The 19,327-nt window shown below is 45.8% G+C and overlaps 1 protein-coding gene across 2 annotated transcripts; it reads right to left on the bottom strand.

The window, feature by feature from the left end:
- Positions 1-14,040: 14,040 nt before the first annotated feature.
- Positions 14,041-17,839, bottom strand: LOC122123121 (small integral membrane protein 10-like protein 2A). 2 transcript variants are annotated; one of them, XR_006150322.1, is made up of 3 exons: positions 17,182-17,528; positions 16,568-16,784; positions 14,041-15,188 (listed from the first exon to the last, which is right to left on the bottom strand). XR_006150322.1 is itself a non-coding variant. In XM_042697519.1 (3 exons), exon 1 carries the CDS (start codon positions 17,766-17,768, stop codon positions 17,532-17,534), a length of 237 nt encoding a protein of 78 aa, XP_042553453.1. In that variant the 5' UTR covers positions 17,769-17,839; the 3' UTR covers positions 15,978-16,261; positions 16,568-16,784; positions 17,182-17,531. The 2 variants fall into 2 exon arrangements, 1 of the variants encoding a protein (XP_042553453.1); XM_042697519.1 differs by lacking the exon at positions 14,041-15,188 and adding an exon at positions 15,978-16,261 and having other exon boundaries at positions 17,182-17,839.
- Between the last annotated feature and the right edge of the window lie 1,488 nt (positions 17,840-19,327).

Raw genomic sequence — 19,327 nt, forward strand, 5'->3', positions numbered from 1 at the left:
AGAGATCATCTCCCAGTCTATTGACTGTCTTTCTAGTTTTCCTTTGCTGTGCAGAAACTTTTATTGTTATTAGTAACACTATGGGATTATGTAATCCCATCTGACAAGTCTCTCTCCTATCTATTGTGCCTTTTAGGACTCATTTCAAAAAATTCTGGCCAATACCTATTCTAGTATTTCTCCTACTCCACCTTGCAGTAATTTCAGTTTCCAGTCTGATGTTGAGGTCTTTGATACACTGAGTTGATATTGGTGCAGGATGACAAACAAGGGTCCACATTTAGTTTTCTATGTATGGATGTCCATTTTCCCAGATCAATTACTGAAGAGTCTATCTTTTTTTTCCAGCATATATTTTTGGCTCCCTTGTCAAATATCAGATGACTGTAAGTATATGGCTTTATTTCTGGGTCTTCTAATCTGTTCAATTGATCTTTGGGTCTGTTTTTGTGCTAGTACCAAGCTGTTGTTTTTCTTTTATGAAATTGTTTATTATTTCTTGTTTTTTTTCTCTTTTTTTATTGTGAAAATACTGTACAGAGGGGTTACAATTACATGGGCAAGATAATGAGTACATTTCTTATCAAGCATTGTAGCCTCCTCCTTTGTTTCCCCTTCCCATCCCTTCCCATCCTCCCTCCGCCCCCCCAATCTTCCCCCTCCCCCCCCCCCCCCCCCCCCCCCCCCGCACCAAAGTTGTAAAGTTCATTTTCAACATAACGACTTGTACATCTCATTGTTGCAATGGGTCCACCTGTATCCCTATTTAAACGATTTGTTTTTCCCCTTCCCCTCCACAAATTATACCGACATCAAATACAGTGAAAGCAGGGGTTATACCGTGGGGGAGGGACATACAAAGCAACAAAGAAATAATCTTATAAATGTGTTAGAAACAATCGCATGAAGGAAAAAAAACCATTTGAATACATATCTTAGGATTCATTTCCCTAACATCAACTTATCTGACAACCAAGCTGTTTTTGTTACTATAGTTCCATAGTAGAGCTTGAGGTCTGGGATTGTGATCCCACTAGCATTGCTTTTTTCTTTTTGCCTAAAATTGCTTTGGCTATTAGACATCTTTTGATTTTTCATATGAATTTTCAAATTGTTGTCTCTATTTCTGGGTAAAGAATGTCATTGGCTGGGAAGGTGACTCAGTGGTAGAGCGCTTGCCTTGCATTCATGAGGCCCTGGGTTCGATTCCTCAGCACCACATAAGCAAAAGAAAAAAGCCGGAAGTGGTGCTGTGGCTCAAGTGGTAGAGTACTAGCCTTGAGCTGAAGAGCTGAGGGACAGCGCCCAGGCCCAGAGTTCAGGCCCCACGACCAGACCCCCTCCCCCCAAAAAAAGAATGTCATTGGGAGTTTGATGGGGATTGCATTAAGTTTGTAGATAACCATTGACAGTACGGCCATTTTAATTCTACCTGTCCATGAACATGGGAAGTCTTTAAATTTCTTCATATTTTATTTGTATAGTTTTCTTTTTTTGGGGGGGGGGTCTGGTCATGGGCCTGAACTCTGGGCCTAGGCGCTGTCCCTCAGCTTTTCAGCTCAAGGCTAGCGCTCTACCACTTGAGCCACAGCGCCACTTCCGGCTTTTTTTTTCTGCTTATGTGGTGCTGAGGAATCGAACCCAGGGCCTTATGCATGCAACGCAAGTTCTCTACCACTGAGCCATCTTCCCAGCCCCTTGTATAGTTTTCAATATAAAGGTCTTTTGCTCTTTTGGTTAAGTTTACTCCTAAATATTTTATTTTTTGTGGCCCTTGCAAATGGAATTGTTTTCCTGAGATTTCCTTCTCAGCTTGTACATTATTGGTATATAGAAAGGCTACTGATTTTGGGGGGTTGATTTTGTATCCTGCTACTTTGCACAAGTTTGTTCAGCTCTAGGAGCTTGGGGATAGAGTATTTGGGGTCCCATGTCATCTGCAAATAGAGATGTTTGACTTCTTTCCCTATGCAAATCCCTTGTATGTCTTTTTCTTTCCTAATTGCTCTGGCTAGGTATTCCTGAATTACACTGAAAAGGTGTAGAGAGAATGGATATCCTTGCCTTGTTCCTGATTTTAGAGGAAATAGTTTTAGTTTTTCATCATTTAGCATGATGTTAGCTGTTGGTCTGTCATATATAGACTTTCTTTTGTTGAGGTATGTTCCTTCTACTCCTGGCTTTTCTGTATCTTTTAACATGAACAGATGTTGGATTTTGTCGAAGGCTTTTTCTGTATCTATTGATATAATTGTGTGATTCTTGTCTTTGTCTCTGTTAATGTAGTGTATTGTGTTTAACATATTAAACCAACCTTACATCTCTAGAATAAAACCTACTTGATCATGGTGTATACTTTTTTGATTAGTTGCTGAATTCTGTTGGCAAGTATTGAATAACTAATATTTTTTAAACCTCATGCTATCAGTATTATGTATTCATAATAATTCATAATGAATAAATTCATTAGTTTAATAGTAATATTTAGATAGGTTTTTTCTTATATATTTAATTTCTTTTTTGGTGAAAGTTTAGGAAAGTTTCTTTTTAAAAAGAATACACTTTCCACTGGGCGCTGGTGGCCCACACATGTAATCCTAGCTACTCATGAGGCTGAGATCTGAAGATCACGTCTCAAAGCCAGCCCAGGCAGGAAAGTTCATGAAACTCTTATCTCCAGTTAACCACCAGAAAAGCAGAAGTGGTGCTGTAGCTCAAGTGGTAGAGCACTAGCCTTGAGCTGAAGAGCTGAGGGACAGCACTCAGGCCCAAAGTTCAAGCCCCATGACTGACAAAAAAAAAAAAAAAAGAATACACTTTCCTATAATTCTAGATACTCAAGAAGTTGAGCTCTGAAGGTCACAGTTCAAAGCCAGTCTGGGCAGAAAAGTCTCCACAAGACTTTTTTTAAAAATTTTTTGGGGTCCAGTTGTGGGGCCTGAACTCTGGGCCTGGGCACTGTCCCTCAGCTCTTCAGCTCAAGGCTAGCACTCTACCACTTGAGCCACAGCGCCACTTCGGCTTTTTTCTTTTTGCTTATGTGGTGCTGAGGAATCGAACGCAGGGCCTCACGCATGCAAGGCAAGCGCTCTACCACTGAGTCACCTTCCCAGCCCTCCATGAGACTCTTATCTCCCAATAACCACTTAAAAGCCAAAGTGCCTCAAAGTGGTGAGCAAAGAAAGCTCAGGGACAGTGCGCATGCCCTAAACTAAAGCACCATGATCTGCAAAAAAAAAAAAAAAAATCCACTGTTTTAGAATGAATTCATTGACTAGTTTTGGCTGGAATTATTTTTGGCAGTACCAGGGTTTGAACTCAGAGCCTCTTGCTTGGTAGACAGGTACTCCATCATTTGAGCCATGACCCTAGAGATCTTGTGATCTCTCTTCCATTTTAGGTTTCCTTTACATTTCTCATTGTTCAAGGTTAAATGTGACCAGTCATTTCCCCCTCAAGGACTTGAGACCATCCACTCTTGGCTACTTCCTGCTTGTATGGGGCATAGGCCTACATGATGAGTCTGTCAATGGGGACAGCTGGGTCAGCTAGGATCACAGGTTCTGTGGTCCAGAGTGCTCCTATGGAAAGGAGTACATTCTTTCCCTTTTCTTTTTGTTGGTCATGGAGCTTGAACTCTGGGCCTGAGTGCTGTCCTTCAGCTCTTCAGCTGAAGGCAAACTTTTTTTGTTGTTGTTCATTTTTTATTGTAAAAATGCTGTACAAAGTGGTTATAGTTACATAAGCAAGGTAATGAGTACATTTCCTATGGATCATTGTTGCCTTCTCCTTTGTTTTCCCCCTACCAGCCCTTCCCTCCCACCTAAGGCAAATGTTTTACCACTTGAGTCACAGCACCATTTCCGGTTTTGTGGTAGTTTATTGGAGATAAGAGTTTCATGGCCTTTCCTGTCCAGGCTGGCTTTGAACCGTGATCCTCAGATCTCAGCCTCCTGAGTAGCTAGGATTACAGGCATGAGCCATCGGTGCCCTGCTATGAGTACATTCTCTAAGAGGTAATAACCAGTTAGTTTCATATATGGAGGAGAAACTATGCTACAGATACAAAGTACAATAGGTTGAAATAAATGAAACACTATGGTAAATACAGCAGCAAAAATTCCACACAGTTTATGATAATCAAGAACAATGGTAACACATTGTTTCATTTTACCATAGTAAGAGGACCAAGAGGACAGATCTCTTGAGTTCATAGAAGAGTAAGACATTGCACTGATTTGGGCTCAGCTATTTTGGCTGAATTGTCTGGAAATAAACACCGAAATTAATATTAAACATGTCATATGTGTTGACTTGTGCTGTAGTTAGAGTATCAAGAACTATCCTCTTTTGAAATAGTTTACCTAATCATATTTGTGTGTGTGTGTGTGCGCACGCACACACATGCACATGCATGTGCCAGTATTGGTGCTTGAACTCAGGGCCTGAATGCTGCTCCTGAGCTTCTATTGCTCAACGCTAGCACTCTACCACTTGAGCCACAGCTCCACTTCAGACTTCTTTATGGTTAATTGGAAATAGGATTCTCAGAAATTTTCCTGCCCAGGCTAGCTTCAAACCACAATCCTCAGGTTTCAACCTCGTGAGAAACTAGAATTACAGGCATTCGCCACTGGCTCCCATCTCACCTTGCCATCTTTACCTCGGAGTATAGCCTGGAAACAAGAGGAAACAAACTTGGTTAAAGTATTAAGAATGTGGGGTCCAATAAGGAGAGAAGCAGTTGGATTTTTCCTGGATCTGTAGTAATGGCAGGGAAAGAATTGGAGGCATGGCTCAAGTGGTAGAATACCAGCCATGGGTGAAAAAGCCCAGTGAGAGTGTAAGGACCTGAGTTCAAGCCCCAGCACTCTCAGAAATGGTAGGAGATAGGTAAGAGTGTAAGTTTCTGTCCAGTCAGAAGGTAGACAACCATGGGGATAAGTTAATGATGCTTACAAACTATTTTCAATCTCATAGCAAGTTAACTTTTGAAAGTCTCATCACAGGTGACTTCATATTGAATCTATTAGCATCTCTTCTTTTCTTTGAAATCATGTGTCTCAGAGTAATCCTTCTTTATGGGATAAGCTTTATCTTGACAGGTCTTTCTTCGTTGTCCCACTTGGTTTTTACCTTATTGCTGGGACAAAATCTTCAGTTGCTCTCAAACAACATTGGGGTGGGTGGGGGGCAGTAAATAGACACGTCAGTTGGAAATCTGTGCCAGTAAGACACTTTTCAGCCAAATAGAAATAATGGAAAAATAGTTTCATAAAGGTAGAAAACTATACGGAGGAATAACTTTTGTCTAAAGTAGGGGGTCTAAAGGGAGAGGCTCAGTCCTATTCAGAAGATTAGAAGAATAGGAACAGAGAGAACGAGTGCATGTGGGAGAAGGAATACTACAAAAAGGGAACAAAGCCTGAAAGTCCACATTTGAACCATATTCTAACAAGACACAATCAAGCCCAACCCTGCAGGAAATTGGGGCAGAGTCAGATAATCCAAATACCCTCTGATGGGTGGAAAAAGCAGGTTAGGAACATAAGTGAGAATTTGATAGGAGAAGGAAGCGCCCTATATTTAGTAACCCCACAGGAAGGCAGTATCAACACCTGGAAGAAATCTTTAAGAAAACAAACAAGTCATGCCTAGCCAAGCCACCCAAAGATAATACTGGATAAGGAATATTGGGTCAGAGTCCAAACAAGAGAAAAGCATTTGTGGAGTGGAGTAAATAATCCATGTCCTCAACCTGAATGGGTGGGGGGAGGGGATAGTTTTTCCCTCCTACAGAAACAGGTCATACATAAGAAGATACTTGAGTCACAGCACTAAAATACATTGCTGGAAAGTCAACATAGTTGTCTGTTTCAATTCAGGTGTCTGATGAAAGAATTTAGACAAGACACAAAATGTAGTAAAAATGTTGGCAGGAAAGTTTATTAGGGAAATAATACACTTTCCATAGAACTGAATGGTGAGAACAATTTCTAATAAAGTAAAAGTATTACAACAATATAGAGACATTTTATGCCAATCCTGGGGCTTGAACTCAGGATCTGGGCACTGTCTCTGAGTTTACTCTACCACTTAAACCACAGCTCCACTTCCTGATTTTTGCTGGATAATTGGAGGAAATAGTTTCACAGATTTTCCTGCCTGAGCTGACTGAACCACAGTCCCCAGATCTCAGCTTCCTGAGTAGCTAGGATTACACGATTGAGCTACTGGTGTCTGGTTCAGATTCTGTTCGGTTTGTTCTTAACACCTCTTTTTAAGACAAAATATTGCCATGTCTCACCCAGGTTGGCCTTGAACTCAGGATCCTCCTGACTCATATTCCTTGTGCTGGGATTTAAGAAGTGAACTACTGTTGCCGGCTTTTTATTTTATTTTTTTGATTAGCTTACATTACTTACACAGCAGGTGAAGATTTCATTGTTACATTTCCACACATGTTTACTATGTATTCCAGTCGACATCATCCCCTTTTTCTCATCTTTTATTTGTTAAAAATATTTCAGATGCTTTAAAAATAAGATTTGGAGATAGCCTTGTAGCTTTCTCTGTGGGTACGTCCATATCTATTTTCACAGAGCTGTTATTTTAAGATTTCATTTATACCTAGAACTATATTTTATGTCATTTGAATGTAACAGTCATTTTGTAACTTGGATTACAAAAATATAGAAGATTATCTTAGCACGGTGAGGCAGCTTGCTATTTTCCTCTGTAAGGGTATAAGCCCAGACTTTTCCCGGAAATTTGTCATGAGATAGTCACTGTCTGCTTTGTTGAGAAAGGACTGACTATATGGGACAAAGGAAGAGTTGGGAAATTGATCAGGAGATTATTTTGGCTATTGTTGTAGAAGTGCAGATTCTAAGTGTTGACTGATTCTGGATGTATTTTGAAGTTAAAAAATAAAAGTATTAGCTGCTGGATTTGGACCTTCTTGTGAGGGACGGAGGAGTCTGTGTTAATTCTAAAGGTTTTCTTTAGTGTGTCTCCTCTGCATCCTCCCCTCCCCCACCCTGCTGTATTGAAGTATGCATATACTTGCCAGGCTCCAGTGGCTCAAACTTGTAATTGTAGCTACTCCGGAGAATGAGATCTGAGGATTGTGTTTGGAAGCCAACCCCAGGTGAGAAAGTCCAAGGGAGACTCTTTATCTCCAATTAACTTCCAAAAAGACAGAAGTGGAACTCAAGTGGGAGAGCACTATCCTTGAGCAAAGTAAAAACTTAGGGACAGTGCTGAGGCCCTGAGTCCAAGCCCTAGGACTGGCACACACACACACACACACACACACACACACACACAAAGATTGCATATACATAAGTCATAGGTGACATATATATGACATTTTCATATATATATACATCATGAAATGCTTACTACAATCAAGTAACCTGATGACCTTACATAGTTACCATTTTTGTGGGGCTGATACTTGAGATCTCTCTTAGCCAATTTAAAGTTTGTAGTATGTGATCATCAACTATTGTCATCATGCTGCACGTTTGGTCTCTAGAATGTATCCATCTTCTAACTGGAAGTTTCTAAGCTTCCACCATTATCTCTCATTCCCTCCCATTTCCTAGTCCCTGCTAACCACCATCCTGGGGGCTGTCAAGGTCCTTCACAAGGGAGGCTCTCAGAGTCCTATGCACAACAGACCACTGGGCATCACTGTGACTCTGACCACATGGTGGATACTGATTATCTCTGCCCACACCCCATTTTCTTTGTTCCTTATATCTCTACCCAGCCCTCTGACAGATTTCTGGGTGAGCAAAACCAAAGTAGGTCATTCAGGGAGTTCCCGAGAAGGCTGGGAAAGCCTATTGTGCACCCTTCTCTTTTTTTCCCCCCTTTGAGAGGAACTTTTCAGCCAGAGAATCCTTGCTCCATGCTGAGTGTCTTCCTAAAGAACAAAACAATGCAGGAAACTCACTTCTATCTTTTTGTGTGCAGTTTCCTTGTTTCTTCTGGTTTCAAAAACTCTCTAAGTGGACTCCTGAGTAATTTAAGAGCTATTTTTTTTCACAGCTAAATAACTATCTATTTGGAAGACAGAGAAAGAATCCTGGTTTGAGACCATCCTAGGGAAAAAGTAAGATCCCATTTCAATCAACAAGCCATGTGTGCTGGTGTGCATCTGTAACCCCAGCCACACTGGAGGCATAAGTAGGACAACTATAGTCCAAATTTCAAGACCATATTAACAAAAATTAGTTTCACCACAAAAACGCTAGGGCCTTGAATGCCTTTCTAGCACGCAGGGGGCCCTGAGTTCAAACCATAGTACTGCTCAAGAAAGAGGTGTTTTAAACCTGTGAAAAATGTACTTTACATCTAATGCAAGCTGATTTAAGGTAGTAAAAGTCAAAGTACTTTGTGAATTTTAACATAACCTAAATTGACAGATTATATGTTCATTACTCAGTACTTTTGAAGACGGAAACAGAGATAGGAAAAATATGGGGGAAAAAAACTGTATATAGTTTTCTAAATAGCTACTTAATTTTTTTCTTCATAGCTCTTTTAGGTTTTGTGCCTTATAAAGGTGACTGGGTAGCAATTGAATATTCCATTGAACCAGTCACTACAATGATCAACACACACTCAGTGCGGCCCTTAAAATGTAAGCTTGTGGAAAAGGTAAGTTGTATTCAGGTCCCACTAGTCATTAGTTTCTTTTGGGGGGGGATGAGGAAGGGGTTGTGTACTGGTATTGGGGCTTAAACTCAGGGCCTTGGCACAGTCCCTGAGCTTTTTTTGCTCAAGACTGATAATGCTCTGCCACTTGAACCATAGCTCTACTTCTAGCTTTGTTTGATGATTATTTGGAGATAAGAGTCTGATGGACCTTACTGCCCAGGATAGCTTTGAATTGTGATCTTCAGATTTCAATCCCTTAGTAGCTAGAATTAGAGGTATGAGCCTCCAACAACCAGCCTGTTCATTTCTTTTATACTTCCCCTCTAGTGATTTTTGTTTTTCTTTTGCTGGTACTAGGATTTGAATGCAGGGACTTGTGCTTACAAGGCTTCTACTCTACCACCTTAAGCTACACTTCCAACCTTGCTTTTTGCTTGTTATTTTGGAGATGGAGTCTCATGGACTCTTCTCTCTTGTGCTGGGTTTGAACTGCAATTCTCAGATTTTAGCCTTCCTGGGTCACTGGTGCACAGTTAGTGATAATTTATGTTTTCAGAAATCTACTCTGTGTGCTAGGACAAGTGAAAATATAATAAAATATGCTCTTTGCCACAGAGGAGGAATCCACTTGCCTATTGAAATAGTAGTAATTCCAAAATGAAATAATATTGAAAATAATGTATAACTCCCATAATTAAGTTCTAAGTAATATAGTTATTTGATATTCAAATATTAATTAGAACGCCCTGAGAACAGAATATAAAATATAAATATAAATGTAAATTGCTGGGAAAAATGAATGCAGTAGGTTGTGGCATTTGAACTTACTATAGAAGCTATATGTGTATATATATATAGATATATAGATATGGATATATATATATATATTTTTTTTTTTTTTTGTCGGTCATGGGGCTTGAACTCTGGGCCTGGACACTGTCCTTCAGCTCTTCAGCTCAAGGTGAGCGCTCTACCACTTGAGCTACAATGCCACTTCCGGTTTTCTGGTGGCTTATTGGAGATAGGAATCACACAGTCTGTCCTGCCCGGGCTGGCTTTGAACCATGATCCTCAGATCTCAGCCTCCTAGTAGCTAGGATTAACAGGCGTGAGCCACCAGCGCCCAGCTTATATGTATATTTTTTTTTATTCGGTCGGTCGTGGGATCTGAACTCTGGGCCTGGGCGCTGTCCCTCAGCTCTTCAGCTCAAGGCTAACACTCTACCACTTGAGCCACAGCACCATTTTTGGCTTTTTCTGTTTATGTGGTGCTTAGGAATCAAACCCAAGGCAAGCACTCTACCACTGAGCCACCTTCCCAGCCTCCTAAATGTAATTTTGATAGAGAAGCCTGAAAGTGGATTTCAACAAAGTTACAGATGAAATAATGAGCCTGGAACATGATGAAGAAGGATGGAAAATTACTAGCTTCTTGGCACCACATTACTTTCAAGTTATTCCCTTCAGTCTCTCAGCCTTAACTATGGCAATTGTGGGTAATGTTTAGAGCAAGGTTTCTCAGCAAAGACCCTGGGTCCATCTCCATCCAGAGATTCATCTGGAATTGGTATAAGGTGGGTTCTGTGCACAGGTGTGCTAACAAAGTGCTTCTTGTGTTGGTAGTGTACTAGACAGTCTGGGAATCCATGGTAGGGTGGAACAGTGTGCAAGTTAGAGCTGGAGTGAGGATGTGCAGATCCCATTATGATGGATTGTGCTTTGCTACAAAAATTTTCATCAAACTAGGCACTGGTGGCTAATGCCTGTAATCCAAGCTACTAAGGAGGCTGAGAGCTAAGGATAGTGGTTCAAAGTTATCATGAGACTCTTATGTCCAATTACTCCCTCCCACACACACACACACAAAACCTGAGATGGAGCCATGGCCCAATTGGTGGAGCAGCAGCCTTAAGCACAAAAGGTCAGGGACAGCATCTAGGCCCAGAGTTCAAGTCCTAGGGCTAGCAATAAATACATACATACATACATACATACATAATTTCTCACCATAGATCTGCATTACTTCACTAGAGGAAAGATGTTGGATGATAGACTACAGCATCTTTTTCACCTTGGATTCTCTGAAGTATCCGGCTGGATATGAGCCTCAAAAGTATGACCTGCTTGATGCAGTGATAGAGAGTATCCAGTCAGATTGTAATTGGGGAGCAGTTTCCATCACCCCAATGTAAAGTTCTCCCTTATTCCCTGTTCATCTTTTCTTCTATAGGATGAAAATGGTTTGTTTTAATAGAAAAATTTGGCTTAGGAAGTTTGAACATTTTAAATAAAACTCTAGGTTAATCTAATTACTTAATGGGTGTGGTATACAACACCTGTAATCTCAGATTGAAGCAGCTAGAGCTACCAAGGAAAGCCATGTATGAAAGCAACAACAAAAAATGTATTTTGGAAACCAGCATCTCTACACTGTTTAATATTTCTATTTATTTGAAATTAAGCAGTTATATGAATAAATTTTTCAGCCATTATTTAATGCATTTAATGGCCAGCCTGGGATACTTAGCAAAACCTTGTTTCAGAAAAAGACAATGGAAAGCTCTCTTGTTAGTGTGAACTTAATTTATGGAACTAAATGATCAATGAAAAACCATGTTAATGCTGCCATTAAGTTAAATCACCCAATTTCCATGGCCACAGTGAATTCTGTGCTGGCAGTGCCAGCTTTGGCCTTTGATCATATACCTGCAGTGGCAAAACATCTAACTCTACAGTCACCAGGGTCAGCATGTTAATGGGCATGATTTAAAGTGATAGGCTGAGCCAGGGCTGGTGGCTTATGCCTGTAATCATAGCTACTCGGGAGGCTGAGATCTGAGCCTTGAGCAAAAGAAGCTCAGGGACAGTGCCCAGGCCCTGAAGTCAATCCAAGGACTGGAAAAAAAAAAGAGAGAGAGAAAAGTACTGTCTTCTCTAGACTAATGATACCGTGGATATGAACTACCTCTACCAACCTGTACTTCTATGTAGGGAGCAGGGCCCCAAACCATACTGGGGGGATGGGCTCAACAGGTCCTGTGCTTTCCACTGTCTGTGACATGGTTTCCCTCTCCCACTTCCAGCATACAAGCACACACACCTGCTGAGTCTCCCAACTCTCTTTAGCCTTGCTCCAGTGGTGTTCACCCAGGTCTACACCAGCACAAGGTAGAGACATTGGCTGGGACAGCATGGTGATAATTACTTTGAATTCCAGGGAAAGGAACAGTGTGGGGTTTATGATTCCTGAAGCAGCAAACTTGGGCTCAAACTTCTCAAGCTGCCTTCCTGTTATAGCACCCATGCTTTTACATTGAGGGATACGGGCGCTTGTAAAGAGCTCTAAAGTGCCCAAATCTACAGGTCAGACTGCCTTTTGGTTCTGCATCTGACTCTGCCAATTTTGCCCACTTTGTCTCTCCCTCTTTTCCTTTCTGTTAGGCTCCTCTTCTGCCAAGCTGCCAGGCCACTGTGAACTCAGTGACCATGAGCTCTTTCTTGTCCTCTGATCCAATAATGTGCTCAATATTTTCAGTGTGTTCCCTCAGTTACCCACCATTCTGAGTAGTGATTCACTGGTCCTTTCAATCCCTAACTACGAAGAAGCTGCAAAGTAACTTGCCACTAATCTGATACCTTAGAGCCTCCTGAATAACATTTTGTCCAGTCCTGGGGCTTGAACTCAGGACCTGTTTGCTGTCTCTGAGCTGTTGTGCTCAAGTCTAGTGCTCTACCACTTGAGACACAGCTCCACTTCCAGCTTTCTTAATACTTAAGAGTCCCACTGACTTTCCTGCCCAGACTGACTTCAAACCACAATCCTCACATCTCAGCGTCCTGAGTAGCTAGGATTACAGGCACAAGCCACTGGTGACCAGCTCCATCTGATCCACATTTAATGAACATTTATTTGTTAGTATTTCTTGATATTTCCATGTCTTCCTTTGGGCTTTTTTCCCCTTTCAGTTCTGGAGATTGTACCCAGGGTCTTTTACCTACCAATCTCTACCATTTAGAACCATTCTTGCAGACTTATTTTTGTATGTGTGCAGTAATGCAGCTGGAACTCACAACTCCATACTTGTTAGGCAGATGACTTACCACTTGAGCCACGGCCTCAAGCTGCCTCTCCCCACTGATTCTTTCTAGAGACAGGATCTCACTAATTTAGCCGAGGCTAGCATCAATTTTCATGATCCTCCTGCCTTCACCTCCTGAGAAACAGACATTATAGGCATGAGCCACCATGCCTAAAATCTCATGTTCTTACTACTAATATGTACCCTTTAGTAATTAGTGAACAGAGAATTTTCCCCCAGCATGTTGATGGCAATGGTATATGTGGTGAACTGGGGACTCAGTATCTGCCCCAAGCCCCTTTCTCTGCCCTCAGAAAAGTGTCAGTATGTATTTCTGATTGCTCTGTATGCATCAGGACTTCTGAGTGTGAATTACAGCGCACTTACCAGGAGCCTAGGTGGCTCATGATATGGGTCCACCTTCACATTCCTTGGATCTTTCCTGTTGGTAAGAGCAGACTCTCGGACTTTATGCTTGCCTGATGGTGCTCCTCCTGGGAATCAGAAGGTAGTTGTGGTCATACCTGCTTTCTGGTCACTACATATCCTAAGTTCAGGGAAGTGACTTTGAAGTTAACAGATCCTCTGAGGGGTTCCTGATTTCCCACTACCTTGACTAGCAAACCCTGCTCTTTCCCCAGCCTCCTGCAGGTTGCCTGACCCCAGGGCTTTCCTGCTCCCCAGCCTTGTGCTCTATTGCCATCCTCATTTCACTTCCCCTTTCAATGCCTGGCTCCTCTGGAGAGCTGGGGGTGGGGCTCTGCTAGGAAAGAGTTTGGGGCTATGGTCAGGGGAGGGAAGCCAACATCCAGATCTAGGACCTGGTGGGTGGTTTATCCACAAGAGTCCTCAGCCACCAGCCAGCAGGAAGGCAGTAGGAACTCGCCCACCTGCTGCTACAAAGGGGTCAATGGGCTACACAAAGTGACACACAGTCAGTTTCAATTCCCCTTACCCCCAGAGCCACTGAACTGATCATGTTCACAACAGGCTCTAAAATGGAAGAAAAGAATCATGCTGCATGTCTTCTTACTGAAGGGGTAGGTATGGCCCACTGAGTCCCCCATCCCAAGGCCAAGCTCTGCTACTGCTGTTTTCCACAGGTAGGGATATGAGTCGGGGTTGGAGTGGCTCTTGAAGGAGCAGCAGGATCCCTGCGTGGCCCCCTCAGCCTTCTGAGGTGCCCCCCAGTCCTTGGCCTGGAAAGTGCAGTCTCCACCCTCCCCACCTTTCCCTGGGCTACAGCATGGCACACACAGCAGAAACAGGAGGCCTCCAGTCAGCATTTGGTATACAGAACACAAGGAATTTCTTTACATATGAAGAACCAACAAGGTATTACTACAGCAAAACAAGACCCCATTCCTGACAAGACTGCTGGCAGTGCATTTCATCACACAGAAAACTAGAGTCGCCCTGATGGTGTCTCAACATTTGTTGAGCTTCTACTTCCTGGAACACAGACTGCCAATAAATAAAGTGCATGGAGACCCCATCACACAGCAAGGCCCCACAGGGGAGGGCGCAGCCATGAGGGGAGGAGAAAAGCTGAAGCTCTAACTACTGAAGGCCAGAGGAAGGCAGGAACACAAAACTGAGGCCTGGTCAGGGATCTCTCTCTGGAAAGGGTGGGACTATACCCATTGTTGGGGGTGGATGGGTATAGTCCAAGTTCTTCATATACAGGGGAAAATTGATACCCTAGCAGCTCCCCCAGTTCCATCCATACCAGACTCATCTCATGGTCACACACTCACACACACACACACACACAAGAACATTGCCACTGGCTCAAACATGCAAGGATACCAGATTATGGGCCTTCGTCCTTTCCTAGCTGCTTAGGAAGAGGCTGAAGCTAGGGAGGCAGCTGCCCAGAGGGGATTTGGATGGGGACTGCCATTTCTGGAGGCCCCTGACTTTGGTTTTTCTTGTCACCTCACAAGGGGCCTGCTTTGGATGGGTCAGGGAAGAATCTGACAGCTGCCCAGAGCTGTTCCTGGGTGGATGAGAGGCACCAGCAGGATTAGGGGCTCTGGGAGACTTGGCACAAGGAAGCAAACCATCAGTCTTGGGCTAGGGGAACCCACAGGTAGGCAGTAGCAGCCCCCTTCCAGCCTGTGCCTATGGGGTTAGACAGAGATGGTCCTTCAGGTCCTTGGCTCCAGTGGGCAGCTGAACAGGGCAGATGGTGAGAGGCCGGGCCACTCTGTTCCCTGGGTTGGTCACACTGCTGCAGGTTTCCATCCAAGGCAGTGAGAACACGGGCCTCCAGTCAGCACTACCAGGGAAGCTGAAGAATGGACAACTGGTAAGGGCATCCCTTGCGCTTCTCCTGGCCTGTTTGTCACTGTGATTAGCATAGCCAGGGACTCCTGAGCCACTCTCAGTCCATCTGGGTGAGATTTTCCCATATGATCCTGGAGATGAGGGCAGAACCTGGAGACAGAGAGATGCAGTCATGTCATGGGTTCCAGCCCATCTCACCCCAGGCTTTTGTGTGTGTGTGTGTGTGTGTGTGTGTGTGTGAAAATACTGTACAGAGGGTTTACAATTACATGGGCAAGATAATGAGTATATTTCTTACCAAGCCTTGTTGCCTCTACCTTTGTTTCCCCTTCCTATCCCTTCCCATCGCCCGCCCCCTGCACCCCGTGCCAAAGTTGTAAAGTTCGTTTTTCGACGTAACGTCTTGTGCATCTCATTGTTGCAATGGGTCCACCTGTATCCCTATTTAAATGATTTGTTTTTTCCCTTCTCCTCCACAAATTATACCAACATCAAAAACAGTGAAAAGAGAGGTTATACCGTGGGGGAGGGCCATACAAAGGAACGAAGAAATCCTGTTATAAATATGTTAGAAACAAACGTAAGAAAGAAAAAGCACTGGTTTAACCCCTCACCCTCTCAGCAACATCCTGCCATCAGGAGCCACCATCATCACTATAAGCCTTACTCCACCAACACTGGGAGGCTCTGGCCACACAAGTGCTGTGGAGCCAGTGGTCTAGAACTCCAGGAGGGTCAGGAGGTTTTGTGGTGAAGTGTTTGTGGACCCATCTCAGCTCACTGCTGTCCTATCTTCCCTCTGACCTTCTATATGCCTCTAAGATCTCCCGAGTCGAGTCCCTACTCTGGCCTTTTCTCCCTAGGTTCCCTGAGAACTCTGTGATTTCTCCCTACCTCATCCCTTCCCAGGTCTTGAAGTCTGGGCGGGAGTGGCAGAGTGCAGACCCAAGGTCAGCCTGGGCTCAATCCCTTCTATCTGTATGACAAGGACAAACCCCTGCCCATGCCCAGAGCCCCACTGGGCTCTTTAGGCAAGAGAATACATCTCTCTCAGTGTTGCTAGGAGATCTCAGTGCTCTGGGAACCGGGCATCTTTCCCTGGGCCACACTATCCTCTGGTCCTCTACCTGAAAGCAGCTGTTGGACCCAGGGTACTTCAGGTAGGGATCTGACTCTTGACAAGGCCAGGGAAGGGGCAGGCCACCAGCTACAAAAACCAATGCCTCAACAAGCAAGGGATAGAGACCTCAGAGTGAGTTGCCTGGCCACCCAGAGACGGCCTTGTCTGCCCTGCATCCTCCTCTGCAATCCCCTCTCCCCCCTGCCCTCCCCACCACAGCTCGAGAGTGCTGCCCACTCCAGGAGACCTTCTCATTTTTCCACATAGTGGGTCGCCGTGCTGTGCATGTCTGGAGTTTTGTGGCTCTGAGAGGTCCCATTAGCCACTGCTGGAAGCAGCGGCTGGCTGAAGAGCCAGACTGTGGGAGAAGGGGATGGGTAGGGAAGCCGTCTTGCCCACTCTTTCCTACCAGCAAACTCGGTGTCTTCACCATGACCGCAGATGGTGCTGAGGAGCAGAGGAACAGCAGGAGGCGGCAGACACCAGTCCCCTGGCCCCAAAGAGAAGGCAGGAGGCAGTCTTGCGAAGAACTGGGCAGATCTGCTGAGAAGCCCAGAGGCCTCTTGCCTGAGAAAGGGACAGACTTAGGTTTGGCTCAGAAGGGAGCCATCCTTCTGTCTGGGTACCTGCGAAAGATGAAGAGTGGGTGCATCTGTGTTTTTTCCTCTACAACCTTCCCAGGGAGTCCTCGACACCCCCCACCCCCAATTCCCCAGGGTTCAGGTGACACCATCCGGGCCTCCCCATCAAGGGGGCGGGGACTGGTTGGTGGGCGGGAGGGGCTTCCTGTCGGGGTGATGGGCTGACCCTCGGAGATGCAGAGGCCGCCTCCGCCGCCGCCCCTCACCCCAGTGCGTGCGCCCGAGCCTCTGCCCGCCTTTCCGTTTCTCAGCTCGGCTCGGCAGCTTCGCCGGCTGCTTTGCCCGGGTGTCTTCCATATTTCCTCTAAACCTCCGGGGCGCCTCGACATCGAGATGTCATAGCAACCCCTCCGCCACCCGCACTGCAACCTGTCGCCCTTACCTTGCAGCCCGGGGCCTGGCAAATCAAGTGGCCGCGGTGGAATTGCGTCCTCCCTGTTGTCCCCTTTGGCCACCGCGAGGCAACAGGTCGGACGGACTGCAATTCTCCAGGTCCCGTTGCAAAGGACCGGTTGCACGAGTGGCTCGGCCGTCTGGGACGGGGCCCGGGCCGGGTGACCGTCGCCTGTCCGCGGAGGTGGGGAGCAGCGGAGGGCCCCGGCCGCCCGGCCTCTGTCCTCGGCCGTGTTCTCGCGCCCCTGGGCCTCGCCGCTGTCCTTCAGGTCCCGGCGTCCTGGCCGGGAGCCCGGGCGCGGGCCACGGCGGCCGGCCGCTTGCCCCCGCCGCGGGCGCTCATTCGATGCGCACCTGCAGGCGGACATTGAACATCACCGAGGCCACCACGTAGAAGTAGGGGAAGTTCATGCGCAGCCGCCAGGCCAGGTCGAAGAAGGTGAGCAGCGTGCGCGTGAGTCCCTTGCAGAAGGCGCCGTACGAGCCTCGGACCGCGGCGGAGCGCGACAGCCGCACCGCCAGGCCGGACAGGGCCGCCGCCGCCGCCGCCACCGACAGAGCCGCCGACGCCGCCATGGGCCCCGGGCCGCAGCACACCCGGCCGACCCGGTACCTGCGAGAGCGCGCGAGGCTTGTGGGCGGCTGGAGTCGAAGCTCGGTGGAGACCCTCGCCCTTGGGAGCCCCGCCCCCGGCTCTCCCGGCCCTCTCGGTTCTCCCCGCCCTCGAGCCGCCTCTGCCCCTCCTCCCGCTAGAGGACCGCACGGTCAACCCGCCCCAATCCGTGCCCAGCTCCTCCCGCTATGCTCCCTCAGCAAACTCCCGCCCCAATCGGAGCCCCGCCCCTCGGCCGTGGCTGCTGCAGAGACTGCTTCGCGCAGGCTCAGCTTACTACTCTCGCCCAGTCCACAGACCACGCTTATTTGTATAGACGCCCCTGTGACTGGCCTTCGGAGCCCCGCCCGCTTGCTTTCCGAGGTGATTTCCCCTCTCACCCCCCACCCCGCCCACCCCACCGCTCTCCAGTCACCCCGTCCGTAGTATCTAAGGCCAAAGGGCTCTACCCCCAGTCATATCCTCCCTCACACTGCAAATTCCAGCCCCTACCAAAACCCCGCCTCAATCCTTGCTGCAGCGAGGTTGCTGTTGCGCAGGCTCAGTTTACTAGCCTCCCGCTGCCCAATGGTCACTACTTATTTGCATAATCCCACCCAATTAACATAACACTCCTGGAAACCCAGCATCTTTTGCAGGCCCATCCCATTTGTTCAGCCTCTTCTCATCCTTTTGGGCATACCTAGTGAGGAGCTCTTCTCCTTGCTAGCTGCCTATCCCCCCACAAGCAGGCCTGGCTGAGTATGTTTACCCTGCCTAATGGTCACTCTGCATAGCGCCACCCACGTGATCTGCTCCCCACCACAAAGCTTAGCTTCTCTAGCTTGTTCAGCCAAGCCTTTTCCTGGCTGCATACATAGTCTGAGACCCTGAATGGACTGAAAGTATCTATCTCCAAAGATCACTTTGACAGATTCCTTGAGTCTGAATAGGCAATCGCTGGCTAGCGTGAAGGCTATGCTAGTTCTGGAAGAAATCACATTCAGAAGCCCCTCCCGTGCAGAGCTCCATCCTTTACTCAAGTTCTCACCAGAGAGCCTGATCAACCGACCCCTTGTGCCTTTCTTTAATTTGAATAATTTATATCATGCAATGACAACATCCATATGCATGAATTTTCTTTTCTGCTGTATTTGCCTGTCGCATATATCCCTTACTGATTAATTTTTCCATTATCCTTCCGTGTCTAAGTCCTCTTCTTTACCAATTTACTTGCCTTGGTTACTGAACGTCATCTTGGATTTACATTTGCCTTTGTTTATAGATCATATTATGCTTCTTATAATCCATTCCTCCCAAAAACTATATGTAAATTTTATTTATTAATTTATTTTTTGTTGGTCGTGGGGCTTGAACTCTGGGCTTGGGCGTTGTCCCTGTACTCTTCAGCTCAAGGAGAGCGCTCTACCACTTGAGCTACAGCCACTTCTGGTTTTCTACTGGTTTTTATTGGAGATAAGAGTGTCATGGACTTTCCTGCTTGGGCTGGCTTTGACCCTTGATCCTCAGATCTCAGCCTCCT

Source organism: Dipodomys spectabilis, unplaced genomic scaffold, assembly GCF_019054845.1.
Source record: "Dipodomys spectabilis isolate Male_0828 unplaced genomic scaffold, ASM1905484v1 ptg000221l, whole genome shotgun sequence".
NCBI lineage: Eukaryota > Metazoa > Chordata > Mammalia > Rodentia > Heteromyidae > Dipodomys > Dipodomys spectabilis.

Excerpts from the sequence above, each read along its gene's own strand:
- LOC122123121 (XM_042697519.1), bottom strand. The coding sequence starts at position 17,768 with ATGGCGGCGTCGGCGGCTCTGTCGGTGGCGGCGGCGGCGGCGGCCCTG.